Source organism: Staurois parvus, unplaced genomic scaffold (assembly GCF_062004578.1).
Source record: "Staurois parvus isolate SC_StPar_1 unplaced genomic scaffold, SC_StPar_1.0 ptg002062l, whole genome shotgun sequence".
Classification (NCBI taxonomy): Eukaryota; Metazoa; Chordata; class Amphibia; order Anura; family Ranidae; genus Staurois; species Staurois parvus.
The window spans coordinates 268,284-294,128 of NW_028319858.1; the positions used below are offsets into that span (position 1 = coordinate 268,284).

Here is a 25,845-nt window from a genome sequence, read left to right on the forward strand (position 1 = left end):
TGGAGCCTGCAGGGCCCCTCCCACAACTCTCTCTTTGTGCAGGGTGACTGGTCTTGTCTCCACCCCCTCATGTAGTAGGTGGAGCCTGCAGGGCCCCTCCCACAACTCTCTCTTTGTGCAGGGTGACTGGTCTTGTCTCCACCCCCTCATGTAGTAGGTGGAGCCTGCAGGGCCTCTCTCATAGCTCTGCTCTCTCTCCTTGTACAAAGGGACCAGTCTTGTCTCCACCCCTAGTGCAGTGGGTGGAGCCTGTAGGGCCCCTCCCACAGCTCTCTCTCTTTGTGCAGCTTGACTAGTCTTGTCTTCACCCCCTTCTGTAGCAGATGGAGGGGGGGGGGGCGCTACAAGTTGGGGGGGCTACTACCAACGAAGGTGGAGATGGGGGTTTAAAAAAAAACACTGACCCCTATTGTGGGTATTATTATTGTGCTGACACCAATGATTGGGGTTACTATAGAGTTCACTGACACCAATCCTGGGGGTTACTATAGAGTTCACTGACACCAATCCTGGGGGTTTGTTTCCCATTTTCTCTTAAATGTGTATTGCAAAAAAAAAAAAAAAATCTAAACATGTAACGTGTATTACAGCCCTGTGTGGGCGGCACTTCAACATGTGAAAATGAGGTGTTATCGTGTGCCCCTCAGGATATGTCAGGGCCACATGTGGGGCCCCTCTTATTTCTTTAAGTTGACCACCATTGCGTTACACAGCCGGGGTGACTTGGCCCTGATTGGTCCGGATAATCAGGCGCTGCGTCTGGGTACGTTATGACGTTCAAGCACACACCGGAAAACCATCTCGAGGCCAAAACTTTATTTAGATTTCCAGCTGGAAGTTACAAAAATACAATCGTACCCCCCGGCATAGAAAGGGTGAAATCCGAGAATATGAAGCCCCGCCCCCCGGCATAGAAAGGGTGAAATCCGAGAATATGAAGCCCCGCCCCCCGGCATAGAAAGGGTGAAATCCGAGAATATGAAGCCCCGCCCCCCGGCATAGAAAGGGTGAAATCCGAGAATATGAAGCCCCGCCCCCCGGCATAGAAAGGGTGAAATCCGAGAATATGAAGCCCCGCCCCCCGGCATAGAAAGGGTGAAATCCGAGAATATGAAGCCCCGCCCCCCGGCATAGAAAGGGTGAAATCCGAGAATATGAAGCCCCGCCCCCCGGCATAGAAAGGGTGAAATCCGAGAATATGAAGCCCCGGCATAGAAAGGGTGAAATCCGAGAATATGAAGCCCCGCCCCCCGGCATAGAAAGGGTGAAATCCGAGAATATGAAGCCCCGCCCCCCGGCATAGAAAGGGTGAAATCCAAGAATATGAAGCCCCGCCCCCCCTGGGATAGAAAGGGTGAAATCCGAGAATATGAAGCCCCCCCGGTATAGAAAGGGTGAAATCCGAGAATATGAAGCCCCGCCCCCCAGTATAGAAAGGGTGAAATCCGAGCATATGAAGCCCCGCCCCCAGTATAGAAAGGGTGAAATCCGAGAATATGAAGCCCCACCCCCGGCATAGAAAGGGTGAAATCCGAGAATATGAAGCCCCGCCCCCCCGGTATAGAAAGGGTGGAATCCGAGAATATGAAGCCCCGCCCCCCGTTATAGAAAGGGTGAAATCCGAGAATATGAAGCCCCGCCCCCCAGTATAGAAAGGGTAAAATCCGAGAATATGAAGCCACACCCCCTCCCCGCCCCCACAGGTTCCCTATGAAGACATAGGATGTAGTGTATCATTTATAATGGATTGCTCCAACCAGCCCGGCATTGGGGACCTCAGAGGCCGCCGGTCCCTGAAGAAGTCCATGGATATCAGCAGACTCTGGGGGCCGACACAACGATGCTTCGCGGTCAGATCCATGGTGAAGCGTTCCGTGGCATCATCGGCACCGACACCGGCTGCTGTCCAATGATGGACGGGGAAGACACAGATCAGAGACTAGTGAACGGTTCTCTCCTTCTGCCGCTGATAGTCTGCAAAACAAAGACGTGACTGACACCATGACCTGAGTACTGAGCGCGTGTGGAGCCGGCTACGGGGAGCTCATCAACATACACTGTATAGCCCAAAGTATTGGCCCCGCCCTCCAGATCATGTGAGTCAGGTGTTCCAATCCCTTCCATATCATGTGATTCAGGTGTTCCAATCCCCTCCATATCATGTGATTCAGGTGTTCCAATCCCCTCCATATCATGTGATTCGGGTGTTCCAATCCCCTCCCAATCATGTGATTCGGGTGTTCCAATCCCCTCCCAATCATGTGATTCGGGTGTTCCAATCCCCTCCCAATCATGTGATTCGGGTGTTCCAATCCCCTCCATATCATGTGATTCGGGTGTCCCAATCCCCTCCATATCATGTGATTCGGGTGTCCCAATCCCCTCCATATCATGTGATTCGGGTGTTCCATTACCCTCCATATCATGTGATTCGGGTGTTCCAATCCCCTCCCAATCATGTGATTCGGGTGTCCCAATCCCCTCCATATCATGTGATTCAAGTGTTCCAATCCCCTCCCAATCATGTGATTCGGGTGTTCCAATCCCCTCCATATCATGTGATTCGGGTGTTCCAATCCCCTCCATATCATGTGATTCGGGTGTTCCAATCCCCTCCATATCATGTGATTCGGGTGTTCCAATCCCCTCCATATCATGTGATTCGGGTGTTCCAATCCCCTCCATATCATGTGATTCGGGTGTTCCAATCCCTCCATATCATGTGATTCGGGTGTTCCAATCCCCTCCATATCATGTGATTCGGGTGTTCCAATCCCCTCCATATCATGTGATTCAGGTGTCCCAACCCCCTCCATATCATGTGATTCAGGTGTTCCAATCCCCTCCATATCATGTGATTCAGATGTTCCAATCCCCTCCACATCATGTGATTCAGGTGTTCCAATCCCCTCCCAATCATGTGATTCAGGTGTTCCAATCCCCTCCATATCATGTGATTCAGGTGTTCCAATCCCCTCCATATCATGTGATTCAGGTGTTCCAATCCCCTCCATATCATGTGATTCAGGTGTTCCAATCCCCTCCATATCATGTGATTCAGGTGTTCCAATCCCCTCCACATCATGTGATTCAGGTGTTCCAATCCCCTCCATGGACACAGGTGTATACAATCAAGCCCCTAGGCATGCAGACTGCTTCTACAAACATTTGTGAAAGAATGGGTTTCCATGGCCGAGCAGCTGCATCCAAGCCTTCCATCACCAAGTGCAATGCAAAGCGTCGGATGCTGTGGTGTAAAGCACGCTGCCACTGGACTCTAGAGCAGAGGAGAACGTGTTCTCTGGAGTGACCAATCACACTTCTCTGTCTGGCAATCCGATGGACGTGTCTGGGTTTGGCGGTTGCGGAACGGTACTTGCCTGACTGCATTGTTCCAAATGTAAAGTACCGAGCCCCGCCCTCACTACAACTTACTGTATGGGAAGTACCGAGCCCCGCCCACACTACAACTTACTGTATGGGAAGCAGCGAGCCCCGCCCTCACTACAACTTACTGTATGGGAAGTAGCGAGCCCCGCCCTCACTACAACTTACTGTATGGGAAGTAGCGAGCCCCGCCCTCACTACAACTTACTGTATGGGAAGTAGCGAGCCCCGCCCACACTACAACTTACTGTATGGGAAGTACCGAGCCCCGCCCACACTACAACTTACTGTATGGGAAGTAGCGAGCCCCGCCCACACTACAACTTACTGTATGGGAAGTACCGAGCCCCGCCCACACTACAACTTACTGTATGGGAAGTACCGAGCCCCCGCCCACACTACAACTTACTGTATGGGAAGTAGCGAGCCCCGCCCTCACTACAACTTACTGTATGGGAAGTAGCGAGCCCCGCCCTCACTACAACTTACTGTATGGGAAGTACCGAGCCCCGCCCACACTACAACTTACTGTATGGGAAGTACCGAGCCCCGCCCACACTACAACTTACTGTATGAAAGTACTGAGCCCCGCCCTCACTACAACTTACTGTATGGAAGTACCGAGCCCCGCCCACACTACAACTTACTGTATGGAAGTACCGAGCCCCGCCCACACTACAACTTACTGTATGGAAGTACCGAGCCCCGCCCACACTACAACTTACTGTATGGGAAGTAGCGAGCCCCGCCCACACTACAACTTACTGTATGGGAAGTACCGAGCCCCGCCCACACTACAACTTACTGTATGGGAAGTAGCGAGCCCCGCCCACACTACAACTTACTGTATGGGAAGTACCGAGCCCCGCCCACACTACAACTTACTGTATGGGAAGTACCGAGCCCCGCCCACACTACAACTTACTGTATGGGAAGTAGCGAGCCCCGCCCTCACTACAACTTACTGTATGGGAAGTAGCGAGCCCCGCCCTCACTACAACTTACTGTATGGGAAGTACCGAGCCCCGCCCACACTACAACTTACTGTATGGGAAGTACCGAGCCCCGCCCACACTACAACTTACTGTATGAAAGTACTGAGCCCCGCCCTCACTACAACTTACTGTATGGAAGTACCGAGCCCCGCCCACACTACAACTTACTGTATGGAAGTACCGAGCCCCGCCCACACTACAACTTACTGTATGGAAGTACCGAGCCCCGCCCACACTACAACTTACTGTATGGGAAGTACAGAGCCCCGCCCTCACTACAACTTACTGTATGGGAAGTAGCGAGCCCCGCCCACACTACAACTTACTGTATGGGAAGTACCGAGCCCCGCCCACACTACAACTTACTGTATGGAAGTACCGAGCCCCGCCCACACTACAACTTACTGTATGGGAAGTAGCGAGCCCCGCCCACACTACAACTTACTGTATGGAAGTAGCGAGCCCCGCCCACACTACAACTTACTGTATGGGAAGTACAGAGCCCCGCCCACACTACAACTTACTGTATGGGAAGTACAGAGCCCCGCCCACACTACAACTTACTGTATGGAAGTAGCGAGCCCCGCCCACACTACAACTTACTGTATGGGAAGTACAGAGCCCCGCCCACACTACAACGTACTGTATGGGAAGTACCGAGCCCCGCCCACACTACAACGTACTGTATGGGAAGTACCGAGCCCCGCCCACACTACAACTTACTGTATGGGAAGTACCGAGCCCCGCCCACACTACAACTTACTGTATGGGAAGTACCGAGCCCCGCCCACACTACAACTTACTGTATGGGAAGTACCGAGCTCCGCCCACACTACAACTTACTGTATGGGAAGTACCGAGCCCCGCCCACACTACAACTTACTGTATGGAAGTACCGAGCCCCGCCCACACTACAACTTACTGTATGAAAGTACCGAGCCCCGCCCTCACTACAACTTACTGTATGGAAGTACCGAGCCCCGCCCACACTACAACTTACTGTATGGAAGTACCGAGCCCCGCCCACACTACAACTTACTGTATGGAAGTACCGAGCCCCCGCCCACACTACAACTTACTGTATGGGAAGTACAGAGCCCCGCCCTCACTACAACTTACTGTATGGGAAGTAGCGAGCCCCGCCCACACTACAACTTACTGTATGGGAAGTACCGAGCCCCGCCCACACTACAACTTACTGTATGGAAGTACCGAGCCCCGCCCACACTACAACTTACTGTATGGGAAGTAGCGAGCCCGCCCACACTACAACTTACTGTATGGAAGTAGCGAGCCCCGCCCACACTACAACTTACTGTATGGGAAGTACAGAGCCCCGCCCACACTACAACTTACTGTATGGGAAGTACAGAGCCCCGCCCACACTACAACTTACTGTATGGAAGTAGCGAGCCCCGCCCACACTACAACTTACTGTATGGGAAGTACAGAGCCCCGCCCACACTACAACGTACTGTATGGGAAGTACCGAGCCCCGCCCACACTACAACGTACTGTATGGGAAGTACCGAGCCCCGCCCACACTACAACTTACTGTATGGGAAGTACCGAGCCCCGCCCACACTACAACTTACTGTATGGGAAGTACCGAGCCCCGCCCACACTACAACTTACTGTATGGGAAGTACCGAGCTCCGCCCACACTACAACTTACTGTATGGGAAGTACCGAGCCCCGCCCTCACTACAACTTACTGTATGGGAAGTACCGAGCCCCGCCCTCACTACAACTTACTGTATGGGAAGTAGCGAGCCCCGCCCTCACTACAACTTACTGTATGGGAAGTACAGAGCCCCGCCCTCACTACAACTTACTGTATTGAAGTACCGAGCCCCGCCCACACTACAACTTACTGTATGGGAAGTACAGAGCCCCGCCCTCACTACAACTTACTGTATGGGAAGTACCGAGCCCCGCCCTCACTACAACTTACTGTATGGGAAGTACCGAGCCCCGCCCACACTACAACTTACTGTATGGGAAGTACCGAGCCCTGCCCACACTACAACTTACTGTATGGGAAGTACCGAGCCCCGCCCACACTACAACTTACTGTATGGGAAGTACAGAGCCCCGCCCACACTACAACTTACTGTATGGGAAGTACAGAGCCCCGCCCTCACTACAACTTACTGTATGGGAAGTAGCGAGCCCCGCCCACACTACAACTTACTGTATGGGAAGTACCGAGCCCCGCCCACACTACAACTTACTGTATGGAAGTAGCGAGCCCCGCCCACACTACAACTTACTGTATGGGAAGTAGCGGACTTGCATGTAGATTTCTCTGGCAGTTTTCAAAATCTCCACGGCCTACAGAAAGAGAGAAACACATAAAACTGTGCGGTGTGCCAGGCCGGTCTCTTCTACATACACCGGAGGGTGGCCACCCAGCACCCACGGGAACCTCAGAATCTGAAGTTGTACTCTTGAGGTAGGTGCCCCCGGCATGTGATGCCATTTAGTGCTGCCACCCACTGCTACTACCTGGAAATGACAACTAATAAAATCCTGGACCACCCACCTCCTACCGACCGTTCTGACAACCCGCCGGTGGCAGAGGACACCGCCATAATCTGGGGAAGAAGCCCACCCACAAGGCAACAGCAGCACCCGGCCTGCCCAAAGGTGCAGGATTTGGGGCTGAGCAGAGGTCAGGTATTTATTAGGTCTGATGGTGCGTGCACTGGGGCCGATCTGGGGTCTGATGGTGCGTGCACTGGGGCCGATCTGGGGTCTGATGGTGCGTGCACTGGGGCCGATCTGGGGTCTGATGGTGCGTGCACTGGGGCCGATCTGGGGTCTGATGGTGCGTGCACTGGGGCCGATCTGGGATCTGATGGTGCGTGCACTGGGGCCGATCTGGGGTCTGATGGTGCGTGCACTGGGGCCGATCTGGGATCTGATGGTGCGTGCACTGGGGCCGATCCGGGGTCTGATGGTGCGTGCACTGGGGCCGATCTGAGGTCTGATGGTGCGTGCACTGGGGCCAATCCGGGGTCTGATGGTGCGTGCACTGGGGCCGAACCGGGGTCTGATGGTGCGTGCACTGGGGCCGATCTGAGGTCTGATGGTGCGTGCACTGGGGCCGATCCGGGGTCTGATGGTGCGTGCACTGGGGCCGATCCGAGGTCTGATGGTGCGTGCACTGGGGCCGATCCGGGGTCTGATGGTGCGTGCACTGGGGCCGATCTGGGATCTGATGGTGCGTGCACTGGGGCCGATCTGGGGTCTGATGGTGCGTGCACTGGGGCCGATCTGGGATCTGATGGTGCGTGCACTGGGGCCGATCTGGGATCTGATGGTGCGTGCACTGGGGCCAATCTGGGGTCTGATGCTGCGTGCACTGGGGCCGATCCGAGGTCTGATGCTGCGTGCACTGGGGCCGATCCGAGGTCTGATGCTGCGTACACTGGGGCCAATCTGGGGTCTGATGGTGCGTGCACTGGGGCCAATCTGGGGTCTGATGGTGCGTGCACTGGGGCCAATCTGGGGTCTGATGGTGCGTGCACTGGAGATGATCCGAGGTCTGATGCTGCGTGCACTGGGGCCGATCTGGGGTCTGATGGTGCGTGCACTGGGGCCGATCCGAGGTCTGATGGTGAGTGCACTGGGGCCGATCCGAGGTCTGATGGTGAGTGCACTGGGGCCGATCTGAGACCTGCCCCACCCCCCCCCCCACACACCCCCAATGCGCTCTCAGTACCTTGCTGTGCTCGATATCCTGGAAATCCACGTTGTTCACAGTGAGCACCTGATCTCCTTCCTGCAGGCCGGCACGGTGAGCATCAGAATCGGGGATAACCTGCACAAAGACAGAGCGTTATGACGTCACCTGACAGTTCACAATCACTCCTGCGGTGGCGCTCTTCCCCCGACGCTCCAGGTTGTGATGCGGGATCTCGACACCCTCACTTACCGGCAGTCCTGCACTGTATATAATGGCATCAGAGTGCGGTTGATCGATCAGGGCCCTGCGCAGGACACATGCAGTAAAGTTATACTAAAGGCCCCGTCTGTATTTATTAAAAATACTAAACCTGTCCTACTTCCTATACAGGAGGGAGGGGCCAGGAGGGCCTGTGGGGGGACCCGGCTCTGTGCAAAACCATGACAGAGCCGGGACCCCCGCCGTGCTCCTGGCCCCTCCCTCCTGTATGGGGGGCACCTGAGCAGGCGCACTCCTGAGCCTCTGCTCTGTGTCCATTCACACATGGAACAGTGGCTCTGCTCCGCCCTCTCTCTCCTCATTGGCTCACTGGCTGTGATGCACAGCAGCGGGTATCAATGAGGAGGCAGAGACCCGGGACAGCCAAGGCTCTCATGCACATCAATGGATCGCGATCGGGCTCAGGCATTAGGGGGTCCTGGGGGAAGGGGGGGGAGATTTTTACCTTCGTGCACTTTAACCCCTTTGCCCCGGCCCCAATCACGCGGTCACATGACCATAAACCCCGCCCCACCTCCTGGAGTCAGAAACCCCTTAAAGGGCCAGGAGGCGGGGTTTAGGGTCATGTGACCACTGTGATTGGCTGTCACATGACTGGAAAGGTCCCGATCGCAAAGGAGAGATCGGGACCTATCCAAGGGACGCCAACACATGTGCGGTCAGCACGCTTGTCTACAAACGGTACGCAAATATGCAGCCGCTCGGCGTCAAGCCCCTCCCCCCTCGCCCCGCCCTGATTCCTGAGTGCCCATCAGTCACAGCTCTCTCCCCGCACCGACAGGACAGATAGGCAGCAGACACAGCCATTGGCTCCTGCTGCTGTCAATACAATTCAGTGAGCAGAGATTGGAGGGGAGCTCATGCTTTGTGTGCGATTTCTGAAGACTTTATTGCGACTTGTGAAGTCTTTCAAAGATTTCTCGCGATTTACGGCGCAATTTCCGTTCTAGTCTATGTCTGTGAAATCGCAACAAAACTGCAGAAAAAGTCACGCAACAACGAGTTTAGAAATCGCGCCGCAGAAAATCGCACGTGTTCAGACGCCGACATTCACATTCATTAGATGTGATTTCAATTCGCAGTCTTACAAGTTTCCTCGAACAAATAAAAATGTCGTCCTTCCTGACTCAGAGAAGTGAAACCAGGAAGTGCCCGGTCATACGGTGCGATTTCAGATTGAGATTTCAGATTGAGATTTCAGGTGTGATTTCAGATTGCAATTTCAGGTGAGATTTCAAGTGAGATTTCAGGCGAGATTTCAGATTGCGATTTCAGATTGCGATTTCAGGTGAGATTTCAGGTTGCGATTTCAGGCGAGATTTCAGATTGCGATTTCAAGTGAGATTTCAGGCGAGATTTCAGATTGCGATTTCAGGCGAGATTTCAAGTGAGATTTCAGGCAAGAATTCAGGTGAAATTTCATGTGTGATTTCAGGTGTGATTTCAGATTGCGATTTCAGGTGAGAGTTCAGGTGAGAGTTCAGGTGAGAGTTCAGGTGAGAGTTCAGGTGAGAGTTCAGATTGCGATTTCAGGTGAGATTTCAAGTGAGATTTCAGGCAAGAATTCAGGCGAGATTTTACATGTGATTTCAGGTGAGATTTCAGATTGCGATTTCAGGTGAGATTTCAGGCGAGATTTCAGATTGCGATTTCAGGCGAGATTTCAGATTGAGATTTCAGGTGAGATTTCAGGTGCGATTTCAGATTGAGATTTCAGGTGCGATTTCAGATTGCAATTTCAGGTGAGATTTCAAGTGAGATTTCAGGCGAGATTTCAGGCAAGATTTCAGATTGCGATTTCAGGTGAGATTTCAAGTGAGATTTCAGGCGAGATTTCAGATTGAGATTTCAGATTGCGATTTCAGGTGAGATTTCAGGTTGCGATTTCAGGCGAGATTTCAGATTGCGATTTCAAGTGAGATGTCAGATTGCGATTTCAGATTGCAATTTCAGGCGAGATTTCAGATTGCGATTTCAGGTGAGATTTCAGATTGCGATTTCAGGTGAGATTTCAGATTGCGATTTCAGGCAAGAATTCAGGTGAAATTTCATGTGTGATTTCAGGTGAGATTTCAGATTGCGATTTCAGGTGAGATTTCAAGTGAGATTTCAGGCAAGAATTCAGGTGAGATTTCAGGTGAGATTTCAGGTGAGATTTCAGATTGCGATTTCAGGTGAGATTTCAGATTGCGATTTCAGGTGCGATTTCAGGTGAGATTTCAGGTGCGATTTCAGGTGAGATTTCAGGTGAGATTTCAGGCAAGAATTGAGGTGAAATTTCATGTGTGATTTCAGGTGAGATTTCAGATTGCGATTTCAGATTGCGATTTCAGATTGCGATTTCAGGTGAGATTTCAGATTGAGATTTCAGATTGCGATTTCAGGCGAGATTTCAGATTGCGATTTCAAGTGAGATGTCAGATTGCGATTTCAGATTGCGATTTCAGGCGAGATTTCAGATTGCGCTTTCAGGCGAGATTTCAGGTGCAATTTCAGGCGAGATTTCAGATTGCGATTTCAGGTGAGATTTCAGATTGCGATTTCAGGCAAGAATTCAGGTGAAATTTCATGTGTGATTTCAGGTGAGATTTCAGATTGCGATTTCAGGTGAGATTTCAGGCAAGAATTCAGGTGAGATTTCACATGTGATTTCAGGTGAGATTTCAGATTGTGATTTCAGGTGAGATTTCAGATTGCGATTTCAGGTGAGATTTCAGATTGCGATTTCAGGTGCGATTTCAGGTGAGATTTCAAGTGAGATTTCAGGCAAGAATTGAGGTGAAATTTCAAGTGTGATTTCAGGTGAGATTTCAGATTGCGATTTCAGATTGCGATTTCAGATTGCGATTTCAGATTGCGATTTCAGGTGAGATTTCAGATTGCGATTTCAGATTGCGATTTCATGTGTGATTTCAGGTGAGAGTTCAGGTGAGAGTTCAGGTGAGAGTTCAGGTGAGAGTTCAGATTGCGATTTCAGGCGAGATTTCAGATTGCGATTTCAGGCGAGATTTCAGATTGCGATTTCAGGTGAGATTTCAGATTGCAATTTCAGGTGCGATTTCAGGTGCGATTTCAGGCAAGAATTCAGGTGAAATTTCACGTGTGATTTCAGGTGAGATTTCAGATTGCGATTTCAGGTGAGATTTCAAGTGAGATTTCAAGTGAGATTTCAGGTGAGATTTTAGATTGCGATTTCAGGTGAGATTTCAGATTGCGATTTCAGATTGCGATTTCAGGTGAGATTTCAGATTGTGATTTCAGGTGAGATTTCAGATTGCGATTTCAGGTGAGATTTCAAGTGAGATTTCAGGCAAGAATTGAGGTGAAATTTCATGTGTGATTTCAGGTGAGATTTCAGATTGCGATTTCAGATTGCGATTTCAGGTGAGATTTCAGGTGAGATTTCAGATTGCGATTTCAGGCAAGAGTTCAGGCGAGATTTCAGGCGAGAGTTCAGGTGAGAGTTCAGGTGAGAGTTCAGGTGAGAGTTCAGGTGAGATTTCAGATTGCGATTTCAATCTTACAAGTTTCCTTGAACAAATAAAATGAACAATACAAAGAATGTCGTCCTTCCTGACTCGGGAATACAGAGAAGTGAAACCAGGAAGTGCCCGGTCATACGGTGCGATTTCAGATTGCGATTTGCGAATTGAAATCTCACCTGAAATCGCATCTAATGAATGTGAATGTCGGCGTCTGAAAACATGCGATTTCTAAAGTCTTCCTCGCTAACTTTTCCTGCCGTTTTATTGCGATTTCACAGACATGGAATAGAAATCGCACTGCAAATGGCAAGAAATCGATGAAATAAAAGTCTTCAGAAATCGCGCTGAAATCGCACACAAATGGCGGTGGTGTGACGGGCACTTCTAGAAGTCGCCCCCGTTCCTCAGTCCATACCTTGGAGATGAAGATCCCGAGCTGCGATGCCTTCCCTCCTCGGATATTGAATCCCAGCTACAATCACAGAAGGAACAGTCAGAGACAGAAGGAATACGGCGAGGGAGACAGCCAATCAGGGACACAGCCAATCAGGGAGGCAGCCAATCAGGGACACAGCCAATCAGGGAGGCAGCCAATCAGGGAGCAGCTAACATAGCGCTTCCAATACAAAGACATTTTTTTTTTCATTTCTTCAGGCACTTCCTGGTTTCTGGCCTAGGAAAAGGTCATCCCTCCCAGGAGCCTTCAGGAGGTGGGAGGGGCTGTCTCAGCTAAGCACGCCCTCCTGCCTGCATGCCTGAGCGAAGGGCAGATGGATTCCAGGAAGTAAAGGCTACATGAATCACCTGCCCTTACTCAAGATGGCCACTGCCAGGAATGCTAGCAGGAGGGGGTGTTTCAAAGTGATATCTCAGCAAATAAAGCATGGGGACATGGATGGATGGAGGGATGGATGGATGGGGGATGGATGGATGGGGGATGGACGGGGGATTTTGCTTTCAATATTACTTCTGGGTATCTGTAAGGGTGGAGAGGGGGTGTAAGTACTTCCAGGTATCTGGGGGGGGGGGGGTGTAAGTACTTCCAGCTTCCAGGTATCTGGGGGGGGGGTCAGTACTTCCAGTTATCTGGGGGGGGGGGGTTAGTACTTCTAGGTATCTGTGGGGGTGGAGAGGGGGAGTCAGTACTTCCGGGTATCTGTGGGGGGTCAGTACTTCCAGGTATCTGGGGGGGGTGTAGGTACTTCCAGCTTCCAGGTATCTGGGGGGGTCAGAAATTCTGGGTATCTGTGGGGGGTCAGTACTTCCAGTTATCTGGGGGGGGGGGGTTAGTACTTCTGGGTATCTGGGGAGAAATAAGGGGAGTGGCCTGTGACTCTACGGTTTAGAGTAGGGGGGCTCCCAGGTATGTAGGCCACACCCCACCCACAGACCCCGCTATGGGGCTTCCTGGGTTCCTCCCATTGGCCACACCCCCACCCACAGACCCCGCTATGGGGCTTCCTGGGTTCCTCCCATTGGACTGACCTGGGCCCCCGGAGGTTTCTTCAGCAGGATGGAGCGGGGGAGGAAGTGTGAGAGCTCATTGTTGTAATCCGAGCTGTACACTCTCTGCGGAGACAAGAACCCAGATTATCAGATACAGAACTGACACCCCACACTGACACCCGACATCCCACACTGACACCCGACATTCCACACTGACACCCGACATTCCACACTGACACCCGACACTGACAACTGACACCCCACACTGACACCCGACATCCCACACTGACACCCGACATTCCACACTGACACCCGACATTCCACACTGACACCCGACACTGACAACTGACACCCCACACTGACACCCGACATCCCACACTGACACCCGACATTCCACACTGACACCCGACACTGACAACTGACACCCCACACTGACACCCGACATCCCACACTGACACCCGACATTCCACACTGACACCCGACACTGACAACTGACACCCCACAGACATCCGACACCCCACACTGACACCCGACATTCCACACTGACACCCGACACTGACAACTGACACCCCACAGACATCCGACACCCCACACTGACACCCGACATTCCACACTGACACCCGACACTGACACGTGACACCGACATCTGACACCCGACACCCCACACTGACACCCGACATTCCACACTGACACCCGACACTGACAACTGACACCCCACAGACATCCGACACCCCACACTGACACCCGACATTCCACACTGACACCCGACACTGACACGTGAGACACCGACATCTGACACCCGACACCCCACACTGACACCCGACATCCACACTGACACCCGACACTGACAACTGACACCCCACAGACATCCGACACCCCACACTGACACCCGACACTGACAACTGACACCCCACAGACATCCGACACCCCACACTGACACCCGACACTGACAACTGACACCCCACAGACATCCGACACCCCACACTGACACCCGACACTGACAACTGACACCCCACAGACATCCGACACTGACACGTGACACCGACATCTGACACCCGACACCCCACAGACATCCGACACTGACACGTGACACCGACATCTGACACCCGACACCCCACAGACATCCGACACTGACATCTGACACCCCACACTGACACCCGACACCCCACACTGACACCCGACACCCCACAGACATCCGACACCGACATCAGACACCCCACACTAACACCCGACACCCCACACTGACATCTGACATCTGACACCCCACACTGACATCTGACACCCCACACTGACACCCGACATCTGACACCCCACACTGACACCCGACACCGACATCTGACACCCCACACTGACACCTGACACCCCACACTGACACCCGACACCGACACCCGACACCGACATCTGACACCCCACACTGACACCCGACACGTGACACATAACATCCAACATTGACATCCGACACCAAACACTAACACCTGACGAGACCTAACAACCCCCCACACCATTACCAATCACGGTGTAATCTTCCAATGGGGACACTTCTGGTGACAACCAGGGATTCCCCTTCACTTCCTATTTTGGTTCTGACACAGGAAATGAGGGGAAATCTCCCCAATGGGGATACACGTTCTGAGGAATTTCCTCTCACTTCCTGGTTTGTCTCTGGGACAGGAAGTAAAGAGAAATCTCCCCAAGGGGGACACAGACGGTACCAAAAACCTGCCAGGGGGTCTCGTCCCTCCCCCTCCATCCAACACTAAAAAAAAGTTTGGCTTGTAGTTACACTTTAAGCCCCACCCCATATTCTGATGTTGCAGTTGGGCGGAGTCTATTTTAAAGGCCCCCAAAGTGACAGCTCTCACCTCCTGCAGGGGGATCCAGGCCGGGGGGTTCTCATAGGGGGGCAGGAAGACCACAGGGTACGGGTAATCCTCATAGGTAGGCCTCCCCTCCATCCCTACACGGACTAATCACAGCCAGGAATCAGAACTCCCACCGGTGACACCATAACATTACTTCCGGTTCACAGCACACACCCGGAAGTGATTTCAGTGGGCGGAGAATACACAGTCTAAGCTGAATCCCCTCAAAAAAACAGACCCCCCCCTCAGTAGGTAGTTATGTGCGAAGTCTGGGGTGACCCCGATGTGCGTCCCGACAGTATTGTACAGAAAGGAGCCACCGCACCGGCACTTACGGGTCACCTGGCAACCCGTCCGCCCGCCCCCTTCGTTTTTGGGGCTTCTTCACGCTGATTGGCTAAAGCACGTTGTTCGCAACCAGCCATTGGTTGAGCGTTCCAAAGCCGGATGTGCGATGGTTTGATTATCTCTCATTGGACGCTTCGGGTAGCCTGGGCTGGCGGAAGCCGAGCGACCATGTTAGATGAGGGCAAAAAAAAAAAGATGTCTTGACTAGTGATTGAGCAGCGCTATAAATATTCGCGTACCAAATCTCATTCGTAAATAGAAGCGCCGCCCGCCCGCACTCAGTGCGATACAAGTATCATAAAGCACGAAAAAAATACTGGAAAGAGGGCGTTGCGCCCTTAACAAAGATGGCCGCAAAATTCCGCGTTCTCCACGCCCTTTTTCTTTCAGTCCCTGTCTACGGCGGCTGGGGGGTTGACGTCAGGAAGGATTTGATTGGCTGTTTCCGATTTGAAATCTTGGCGGTAGTAGTAGGTACAGCGGCCCAGGGCTGAGGAGGAGCGGACCGGGCACGGTGAGAGGTGAGCCGGGGTGATGATGGCGGGGAGGGGAGATGAGGCCTGAGGAGGGGGGAGGTGTGTCATGCACCCCTTCTTGTATCCTAACCCCCCCCCCCCCCAACCAGAGGAGACTCTGTACAGACAAGGGGGGGAGGGGTCTGTCATGGCCGTGATAGAATGAGGGTCCGGGGGCCCCAGGAGGAAGACGTGACTGACCCCTCAGCAGAAATATTGGGGGCACACAGGACCCCCCTGGAGCGGGGGGGGGGGGGTGGTGTTAGAGCCCCTGTCAGGTGTCCCCATTGTAGAGATTTCACTTCCGGTCCCATCCCCCACAACAGGAAGTCCGAGCAAATCCCAAGTTGTTGTCACAACTGGTGTCCCCACTGGGGAGGATTCCCTCTGCTTCCTGTTCTGGTGACAACCCCAACATTTGGAGGATTTCCCATCGTTGTCTGCGTCCCAAATCGGGGGATTCATCCCCACTATTCGCCCTCTGTACAAGGAAAGTACAAAGAAAATGTAAACATTTGGGGTTGTCACCAGAACAGGATGTGAAGGGAAATCTCCCGCTGGGTCTGATGACAACCAGGGATTTCCTGTCGTTTCCTGCGTCCTGTGGTGTTTTTTTGTTTTTGTGTTTTTATATATTTTTTTTTTCTTTTTTGTGTGATATATATATATATATATATATATATATAAATTTTTTTTATTTTTTTTTTATCTGTTTGTTTTTTTTATAGAACTTTCCAGACAGGCTGCATTCACAGTTGTGTGATTTTTTTTTTTTTTTTTTTTTTTTTTTTTTCCAAATTTTTTTTTTTTTTTTTTTTTTTATAGAACTTTTTAATTTCCAGCCAGGCTCCATCATTCACAGTTGTACTATTTTTTTTTTTTTTTTTTTTTTTTTTTTTTTTTTGCAACTTTGGCTTTGACCGAGGATAATTGTTTGTGATCTACAAAGTCGCACACACAGCACTCAGGTGTGACTTTCAAGCGACTTTGGAGGGTTTACATTGAAGTCTATGGTCCTCGAAAGCCGGACCAACGTAGTGCGGGAACCACTTTGTAGTCCCACAGATATGAATGGTACCCATTGGGGAACATGGGGGAGGGGGGGTGACTTGTCATGTGACTTTGGACCCCAAAGTCGCAGAAGTGTGAATGGAGGATAAGTCCTCTTGTACACTGCAACTTATAAAAGGTCAAGACTGCGATTTTTTTTTTTTTTTTTTTTTTTTTTTTTTTTTTTTTTTTTTTTTTTTTTTTTGTTTGTTTGTTTGTTTGTTTGTTTTTGTTTTGGTTTTTTTTTTTTTTTTGAGGTTCTAAGCTTTTTTTTCTAGCAAAAATAAATGCAGATTTTTTTTTTCTTCTCGTAAAAAGTTATTTATAATAAAAAAAATATATATATATATATGGAGTGAATGCTCAGTGGGGGAAAAAAAAGCTGCTAGGTAAAACCAACCCAAAAAAAATATATATATTTTTTAAATACTAATATATAAAAAAAAATGTATTTTACATCAAAACAGGTGTGTGTGTATATATCTATATATCTGTTCTGATGTAAAATACATTTTTCATTACATTTGTTATATAATATTAGTATAATTATATCTTTTTTTTTTATATATATTAGTATTTAAAAAAATAATCTATTTTTTTTTTTTTTGGGTTGGTTTTACCTAGCAGCTTTTTTTTATTTCCCACTGAGCATTCACTAAATGTTTGGGGATTAAGAAAACAAAGAATATTAAAATAAAATTCCACTTCACTATCCACTTGAAGGTCTGGCCTCTTCTAAAACTTTTTTGTGTTTTTTTTTTTTATGAAAAGAGGGGAAAAAATAATTTTTTTTTTTTTTTTTTTTTTTGAGGTTCTAAGCTATTTTCTAGCAAAAATAAATGCAGATTTTTTTTCTTCTCGTAAAAAAAGCTATTTATATAAACAAGAAATATATATATAATTTATATTGAGTGAATGCTCAGTGGGATAAAAAGCTGCTAGGTAAAATCAACCCAAAAAAAAAATATATAGAATATTATTTTTTTTAAATACTAATATATAAAAAAATATCTAATTATGCTAATATTATATAACAAATGTAAAAAATGTATTTTACATTAGAACGTGTGTGTGTATATATATCTGTTCTGATGTAAAATACATTTTTTGTTACATTTGTTATATAATAGTATAATTATATATATTTTTTTATATATAAAATCCCACTTCACTATTTACTTGAAGGTCTGGCCTCTTCTAAAACGTTTTTTTTTTTACGAGAAGAGGGGAAAAAATAATAAATTGCCCTTTTTTTTTTTTTTTTCTTTTTTTTTTTTGTCTAGACACTTTGTATCTTCTTTTTTTTTTTTTTTTTTTTTTAAGGTTCTAAGCTATTTTCTAGCAAAAATAAATGCAGATTTTTTTTTTTTCTTGTAAAAAAAGTTATTTATAATAAAATAAAAAATAAAAAAATTATATATATATGGAGTGAATGCTCAGTGGGGGGAAAAAAAGCTGCTAGGTAAAATCACCAAAAAAAGGTAGATATAATATTATTTTTTTTAAATACTAATATATAAAAAAATATATAATTATACTAATATTATATAACAAATGTAAAAAAAATGTATTTTACATCAAAACAGATATATAGATAGAAATATATATACACACCTGTTCTGATGTAAAATACATTTATATATAAATTTTCTTCTTTATTATTATTATTATATTATATTATTCTTCTTTATTATTATTATTATATTATATTATTCTTCTTTTATTATTATTATTATATTATATTATTCTTCTTTATTATTATTATTCTTCTTTATTATTATTATTATTATATTCTTCTTCTTTTTTATTATTATTATTATTATTATTATATTATTATTATTATTATATTATATTATTCTTCTTTATTATTATTATTATTATTATTATTATTATTATATTATTATTATTATTATTATATTCTATTATTCTTCTTTATTATTATTATTATTATATTCTTCTTCTTTTTTATTATTATTATTATTATTATTATTATATTATTATTATTATTATTATTATTATTATTATTATTATTATATTATTATTATTATTATATTCTATTATTCTTCTTTATTCTTTTTGGATTGGCTTTACCTAGCAGCTTTTTTTTTTTTTTTTTTTTTATATTTCCCACTGAGCATTCACTAAATTATTGGGGATTAAGAAAACAAAAAATATTAAAATAAAATTCCACTTGAAGGTCTGGCCTCTTCTAAAACTTTTTTTTTTATGAGAAGAGGGGAAAAAATAAAAAATTGCCGTCCTTTTTTTTTAATTTTTTTTTCTACAGACTTCTCCTCTAGACACTTTGTATCTTTCTGCTTCCTTTTTTTCCCTACAGATATCAGAGGAGAAACATGGGGGGCAGGGCTATAGAAGGGGTGTCGCTCAATTTTAATGTGGGCCGCGTCATTCTGGCCGGTTGGATGTGTATGTAATATAAATGCTCCGCCCACCGCGGGGATCATCCACAAGATTGGTGACGGCTCTGCCGTGGTGTCCTGTCTGAGCCGTCTCCAGTGAAGTTTCTGGTGGATGATACCAGCGCCCCCCCCCCCACACTTCAAATTTCAAGAGTCCCCCACCCTCCCTTACATCACAGTGCACCCCCCCCTTACCCCAGAAGCAGGGGGCGGAGCTGCAGTAGAGGTGCGAGGGCCACACAAAACGGCCTGCAGGGCCACGTTCGTCATTGTCGCCAAGTGTGACGGGGGAGAGCTGCCATATGGACTCCAGTCCTCAGAATCCAATTGAAGTGATCGTGGTGCCTCTGTTCCTCCTCCATTCAGAAAATGTCTTGTATTCCCATCACTGAATGCAAACTGCTCTGTGATGGAATGAGATTGTGACCTTCAGTCGCCCCTCCTCCAATCACTGTTTACATATGGACTCCGGTATACTGGACATAGGGCCTCAGAAGCCAATTCCACCCATAACTGGAATGACTGATGTCTCTGTACCTCCTCCATTCAGAAAATGTCTTGTGTTCCCATCACTGAATGTAAACAGCTGTGGGATTCGGAGGAAGGAGATTGTGACATTCATTCGCCCCTCCTCCAATCAATCTCCTTTTCCCAAATCACAAGGCAATGTACATTCAGTGATGGGAACACAAGACATTTTCTGAATGGAGGCGGTACATCAGTCATTCCAGTTATGGGTGGAATTGGCTTCTGAGGCCCTATGTCCAGTATACCAGAGTCTATATGTAAACAGTGATTGGAGGAGGGGCGAATGAATGTCACACTGTTTACATATGGACTCCGGTATACTGGACATAGGGCCTCAGAAGCCAATTCCACCCATAACTGGAATGACTGACGTCTCTGTACCTCCTCCATTCAGAAAATGTCTTGTGTTCCCATCATTGAATGTAAACTGCTGTGGGATTCGGAGGAAGGAGATTGTGACATTCATTCACCCCCCTCCTCCAATCACTGTTTACATATGGACTCCGGTATACTGGACATAGGGCCTCAGAAGCCAATTCCACCCATAACTGGAATGACTGTGATGCCTCTGTACTTCCTCCATTCAGAAAATGTCTTGTGTTCTCTTCACTGAAGGCAAACCGTACTGTGCTTGGAGGAGGAAGTTGGTGACTTTCATCTGCCCCACCCCCCCGGAGGTCTTATTGTTTACTCCAGGACTCTACTAGATTATAGTGAGCCTCTGCTCCTCCTCAATTCAGAAAAAATCTTGTATTCTAACCACTAAATACATACCGCCCTCTGCTTGAAGGAGGAAGTTGGTGACATTCATCTGCCCCGCCCCCTCCCACAATCAAATCGGAGGTCTTCTTGTTTACTCCAGGACTCTACTGCATTATACTGAGCCTCTGCTCCTCCTTTATTCAGAAAATCTCTTGTATTTGTCATCGTTGAATGCAAACCGCACTGCGCTTGGAGCAGGGAGATTGTATCCTTCATGCACCTCTCCTCCAGTCACAGATTGTACACATCAGACTGTCTCTGTAGTCGGTGACCTGTCTCCTCTTCTTTGGAAGGTCGGTTTCGGTGCGCCATGGGAAAGGATGAAGGGATCCCGGTTCGAGTGGCTTTGAGGTGCCGCCCTTTGGTCAGCAAAGAACTGAATGAAGGCTGTAAGAGCTGCCTGACCTTCGTCCCCAGAGAGCCTCAGGTACTCCGCGCTCCTCCTGTCCGCGCCGCGCGCTCCTCCTGTCCGCGCCGCGCGCTCCTCCTGTCCGCGCCGCGCGCTCCTCCTGTCCGCGCCGCGCGCTCCTCCTGTCCGCGCCGCGCGCTCCTCCTGTCCGCGCCGCGCGCTCCTCCTGTCCGCGCCGCGCGCTCCTCCTGTCCGCCATTCGCAGACATTGACGGTGCTTTGTTGTTTCAGGTGATTGTCGGTAATGAGAAGGCCTTCACCTACGACTACGTCTTCGACCCGACCACGGAGCAGGAGGAGGTCTATACCTCGGCTGTCGCCCCGCTCATTCAGGGGCTGTTTAAAGGTAAGTCCCGCCCGCCAGACACAGAACGTTCCACGTCCGTGGCGGAGCGTCCAATATACCATCGCATTGTGATCAGGAGCCCTAATGCATCGAAAGTCGTGAGATCTCTGTGTGTGGATGATAAATGGGCGTACGGGATCAACGCGTTTCGCTCACATCGCTTCATCTGGATCCACGCCGTAAAAAAGGACGTTCGCAAACTTGTCCTAATGCGGAACTCCACCCACAAGGGGAAGTTCTGCTTTAAAGACTGGTCCCCTGCTCCCCATTAAAGATTGGCACCTTTGAGGAGCGGGTACCCGCTCCCACCCCCTGCTGTGATCGGTTGGGGTGGCGGGACCGAGCAGGGCTGGGTTGGTGAAGACTTGGTGAGGCCTGGCCTGGCTGGGTTGGGTTGGCAGGGCCTGGCTGGGCTGTTGGGGGCGGGGCCTGGTCTGGCTGTGCTGGGCTGGTGGGGACGTGGTGGGTCCTGGGCTGGCTGGGCTGGTGGGGGCGGGGCCTGGTCTGGCTGTGCTGGGCTGGTGGGGACGTGGCGGGGCCTGGCTGTGCTGGGCTGGTGGGGACGTGGCGGGGCTGTTGGGGGGCCTGGTCTGGCTAGGCCGGACTGGGGGGGGCGGGGCCTGGTCTGGCTAGGCCGGACTGGGCTGGTGGGGACGTGGCGGGGCCTGGTCTGGCTGGGCTGGTGGGGACGTGGCGGGGCCTGGTCTGGCTGGGCTGGTGGGGACGTGGCGGGGCCTGGTCTGGCTGGGCTGGTGGGGACGTGGCGGGGCCTGGTCTGGCTGGGCTGGTGGGGACGTGGCGGGGCCTGGTCTGGCTGGGCTGGTGGGGACGTGGCGGGGCCTGGGCTGGTGGGGACGTGGCGGGGCCTGGTCTGGCTGGGCTGGTGGGGACGTGGCGGGGCCTGGTCTGGCTGGGCTGGTGGGGACGTGGCGGGGCCTGGTCTGGCTGGGCTGGTGGGGACGTGGCGGGGCCTGGTCTGGCTGGGCTGGTGGGGACGTGGCGGGGCCTGGTCTGGCTGGGCTGGTGGGGACGTGGCGGGGCCTGGTCTGGCTGGGCTGGTGGGGACATGGCGGGGCCTGGTCTGGCTGGGCTGGTGGGGGCGGGGCCTGGTCTGGCCGGGCTGGTGGGGACGTGGCGGGGCCTGGTCTGGCCGGGCTGGTGGGGACGTGGCGGGGCCTGGTCTGGCCGGGCTGGTGGGGGGCGGGCCTGGTCTGGCCGGGCTGGTGGGGACGTGGCGGGGCCTGGTCTGGCCGGGCTGGTGGGGGCGGGGCCTGGTCTGGCCGGGGCTGGTGGGGGCGGGGCCTGGTCTGGCCGGGCTGGTGGGGGACGTGGCGGGGCCTGGTCTGGCCGGGCTGGTGGGGACGTGGCGGGGCCTGGTCTGGCCGGGCTGGTGGGGACGTGGCGGGGGCCTGGTCTGGCCGGGCTGGGCCTGGCTGGTGGGGACGTGGTGTGGTCGGGCCGGGCTGGTGGGGCCTGGTCTGGCCGGGCTGGTGGGGCCTGGTCTGGCCGGGCTGGTGGGGACGTGGCGGGGCCGGGCTGGTGGGGACGTGGCGGGGCCGGGCTGGTGGGGGGCGGGGCCGGGCCGGGCTGGCGGGGACGTGGCGGGGCCTGGTCTGGCCATGCTGGGCTGGCGGGGACGTGGCGGGGCCTGGTTGGGTTGGATTGGGTTGGTGGGGCTTAGCTGGGTTGGGGTGGAAGTGATGTCACTAGGCAATGTTGGGGGAGGTATTTGGTGCTCAGAGTTGTGTATCCTCCGTGGCTGATCAGTAATCGTTCGTTGTGCCGACCTCCAGCTGTCATCTCGTATTCCATTCTTCTCCTATTTAGGTTACAATGCGACGGTGCTCGCCTACGGCCAAACCGGGTCAGGGAAGACCTACTCCATGGGAGGAGCCTATACCCACGACCAGGAGAACGAGCCAATCGTGGGCGTCATCCCCAGAGTGATCAAAGCTTTGTTTAGTGAAATCGAACATCGGGCGGACTGGGAATTTCTGCTGAAAGTTTCCTATTTAGAGGCAAGTCTGAGTGACACCAATCATAGCGCCGTGTGTGGGGTTCCGAAACCTCGACTTCTGAGCGGAGTGGGGGAGTGTCGGGGCCTCGGCTCAATTTGATTCGCTCTTTCTTGCTGATAATTGTTACTGGGATAGAAAATGCTGGAAAATCCGAAATTTTACTTTGTCACCAGAACAGGAATAGTGGGAAATCTTCCATTGGGGGACAACTGTTCTGATGTAAAATAACTTTTATTTTTTACATTTGTTATATAATATTAGTATAATTTTTTTTTTATAAAAAAATATATATATTAAAAAAAGTATTTTACATCAGAACAGGTGTGTGTATGTATATCTCTCTCTCTCACCTGTTCTGATGAAATATAAAATTATTTTTTTTTACATTTGTTATATAATATGTGAGAGATAAAAAAAATATATATACACACTTTTTTTTTTTTTTTTTTAGATAATATGCTAATATTATATAACAAATGTAAAAAAATAAAAATGCATTTTAAATCAGAACAGAGAGATAATCTATCCTGATGTAAAATAAATTTTTTATTTTTTTTTTACATTTGTTATATAATATTACTATAATTTTTTTAATATAAAATATATATTAAAGAAAGCATTTTACATCAAAACAGATATATATATTATCTCTATCTAGATCTCTCTCTCACCTGTTTTGATGAAATATAAAATTATTTTTTTTTACATTTGTTATATAATATTTTATTAGTATAATATTATTTTTATTTATTTTTTAATATATTATACTAATATTCTATAGCAAATGTAAAAAAAAAATAATTTTATATTTCATCAAAACAGGTGTGAGAGAGAGATATACATACACACACCTGTTCTGATGTAAAATACTTTTTTTAATATATATATTTTTTTTATAAAAAAAAAAATTATACTAATATTATATAACAAATGTTAAAAAAAAATAATTTTATATTACATCAAAACAGGTGTGAGAGAGATCTAGATAGAGATAATAAATATATATATCTGTTTTGATGTAAAATGCTTTCTTTAATATATATTTTATATTAAAAAAATTATAGTAATATTATATAACAAATGTAAAAAAAAATAAAAAAATGTATTTTACATCAGGATAGATTATCTCTCTGTTCTGATTTAAAATGCATTTTTATTTTTTTACATTTGTTATATAATATTAGCATATTATTTAAAAAAAAAAAAAAAAAAAAAGTGTGTATATATATTTTTTTATCTCTCACATATTATATAACAAATGTAAAAAAAAATAAATGTATTTTAAATCAGGATAAATAATCTATCTCTCTGTTCTGATGTAAAATACATGTTAATTTTTTTACATTTGTTATATAATATGTGAGAGATAAAAAAATATATATACACACTTTTTTTTTTTTTTAGATAATATGCTAATATTATATAACAAATATAAAAAATAAAAATGCATTTTAAATCAGAACAGAGAGATAATCTATCCTGATGTAAAATAAATTTTTTATTTTTTTACATTTGTTATATAATATAATTATATTTTTAATATATAATTTTATTTATTTAAAAAAAAATATATTAATATACTAATAAAATATTATATAACAAATGTAAAAAATTTATTTTACATGTGCATCCCAGGGAGCGCGCAGCACCACGATCCGGTGCCCGCTGTGTCGGAACACCGATCATCGGACAGGACCTCTGTACGAGGCCCCGATCATGTGATCACTGATTGGCCAATCAGTGATCCCATGCAGAGTAGTAAGCAAGATGTCACTTCTGACATCATTGCTTACTACGTGTGAAATCTGTGAATGATCACAGAGATCACATGGTACAGGGCCATTCACAACAGCCTTGTACCATGTGACAAGCTGTGACCAATCGCAGCTCACTCAGTATTTCTCAATAGCTGCAGGAATGCAGCCAGAGAGAAGGAGAAATGTTTGCTTTTACACCCATATAGGATGTAAAAACAATCACCCCCCACAAGTAGTACAGTGTCACCATGGTGACACTGTACTGCTAGGGTGACAGTATGTATAAACAAAAAAACCCCATAAATAATAATATAAAAATGTTTAAAAAACTATTTTTGGTTATAAACTAATTTTTTGGCGCTTTTTTTTTTTTTTTTTACTAAAAAGATAACGGAATACATTTTGGCCGAGATTTATGATGAAAGGTTATTTATTTGCAAAATTTTATAAGAAAAACACTTTTTTCAAAATTTTTGAACATTTTCATTTACATAGCAAAAAAAAAAATAAAATCCCAGCGGTGAATAAATACCACCAAAATAAAGCT

General features: G+C 48.1%; 2 protein-coding genes across 3 annotated transcripts; one reads left to right on the forward strand and one right to left on the reverse strand.

Moving 5' to 3' along the window:
* Positions 1-801: 801 nt before the first annotated feature.
* LOC149432894 (PDZ domain-containing protein 11-like) lies at positions 802-15,444 on the reverse strand. Of its 2 annotated transcripts, XM_089664835.1 has the most exons (6): positions 15,146-15,436; positions 13,323-13,406; positions 12,253-12,309; positions 8,110-8,208; positions 6,656-6,716; positions 802-1,974 (listed from the first exon to the last, which is right to left on the reverse strand). In XM_089664835.1, exons 1-6 carry the CDS (start codon positions 15,236-15,238, stop codon positions 1,940-1,942), a joined length of 429 nt encoding a protein of 142 aa, XP_089520961.1. In that variant the 5' UTR covers positions 15,239-15,436; the 3' UTR covers positions 802-1,939. The 2 variants fall into 2 exon arrangements, with proteins under 2 accessions (XP_089520961.1, XP_089520962.1); XM_089664836.1 differs by lacking the exon at positions 12,253-12,309 and having other exon boundaries at positions 15,146-15,444.
* A 512-nt stretch (positions 15,445-15,956) lies between these two features.
* Positions 15,957-23,640, forward strand: LOC149432895 (chromosome-associated kinesin KIF4-like). Its single transcript, XM_089664834.1, has 4 exons — positions 15,957-16,014; positions 21,062-21,195; positions 21,409-21,523; positions 23,351-23,640. The coding sequence occupies exons 2-4, from the start codon at positions 21,079-21,081 to the stop codon at positions 23,638-23,640; spliced, it is 522 nt and encodes a 173-aa protein (XP_089520960.1). The 5' UTR covers positions 15,957-16,014; positions 21,062-21,078.
* Positions 23,641-25,845: the final 2,205 nt, after the last annotated feature.

Excerpts from the sequence above, each read along its gene's own strand:
- LOC149432894 (XM_089664835.1), bottom strand. The coding sequence starts at position 15,238 with ATGGAGGGGAGGCCTACCTATGAGGATTACCCGTACCCTGTGGTCTTC. Across the intron at positions 8,209-12,252 it reads TCGGGATCTTCATCTCCAAG|GTTATCCCCGATTCTGATGC; the intron begins GTATGGACTGAG and ends GTCTTTGTGCAG. Across the intron at positions 6,717-8,109 it reads AGGATATCGAGCACAGCAAG|GCCGTGGAGATTTTGAAAAC; the intron begins GTACTGAGAGCG and ends CTCTTTCTGTAG.
- LOC149432895 (XM_089664834.1), top strand. The coding sequence starts at position 21,079 with ATGGGAAAGGATGAAGGGATCCCGGTTCGAGTGGCTTTGAGGTGCCGC. Across the intron at positions 21,196-21,408 it reads TCGTCCCCAGAGAGCCTCAG|GTGATTGTCGGTAATGAGAA; the intron begins GTACTCCGCGCT and ends TTGTTGTTTCAG. Across the intron at positions 21,524-23,350 it reads CATTCAGGGGCTGTTTAAAG|GTTACAATGCGACGGTGCTC; the intron begins GTAAGTCCCGCC and ends TCTCCTATTTAG.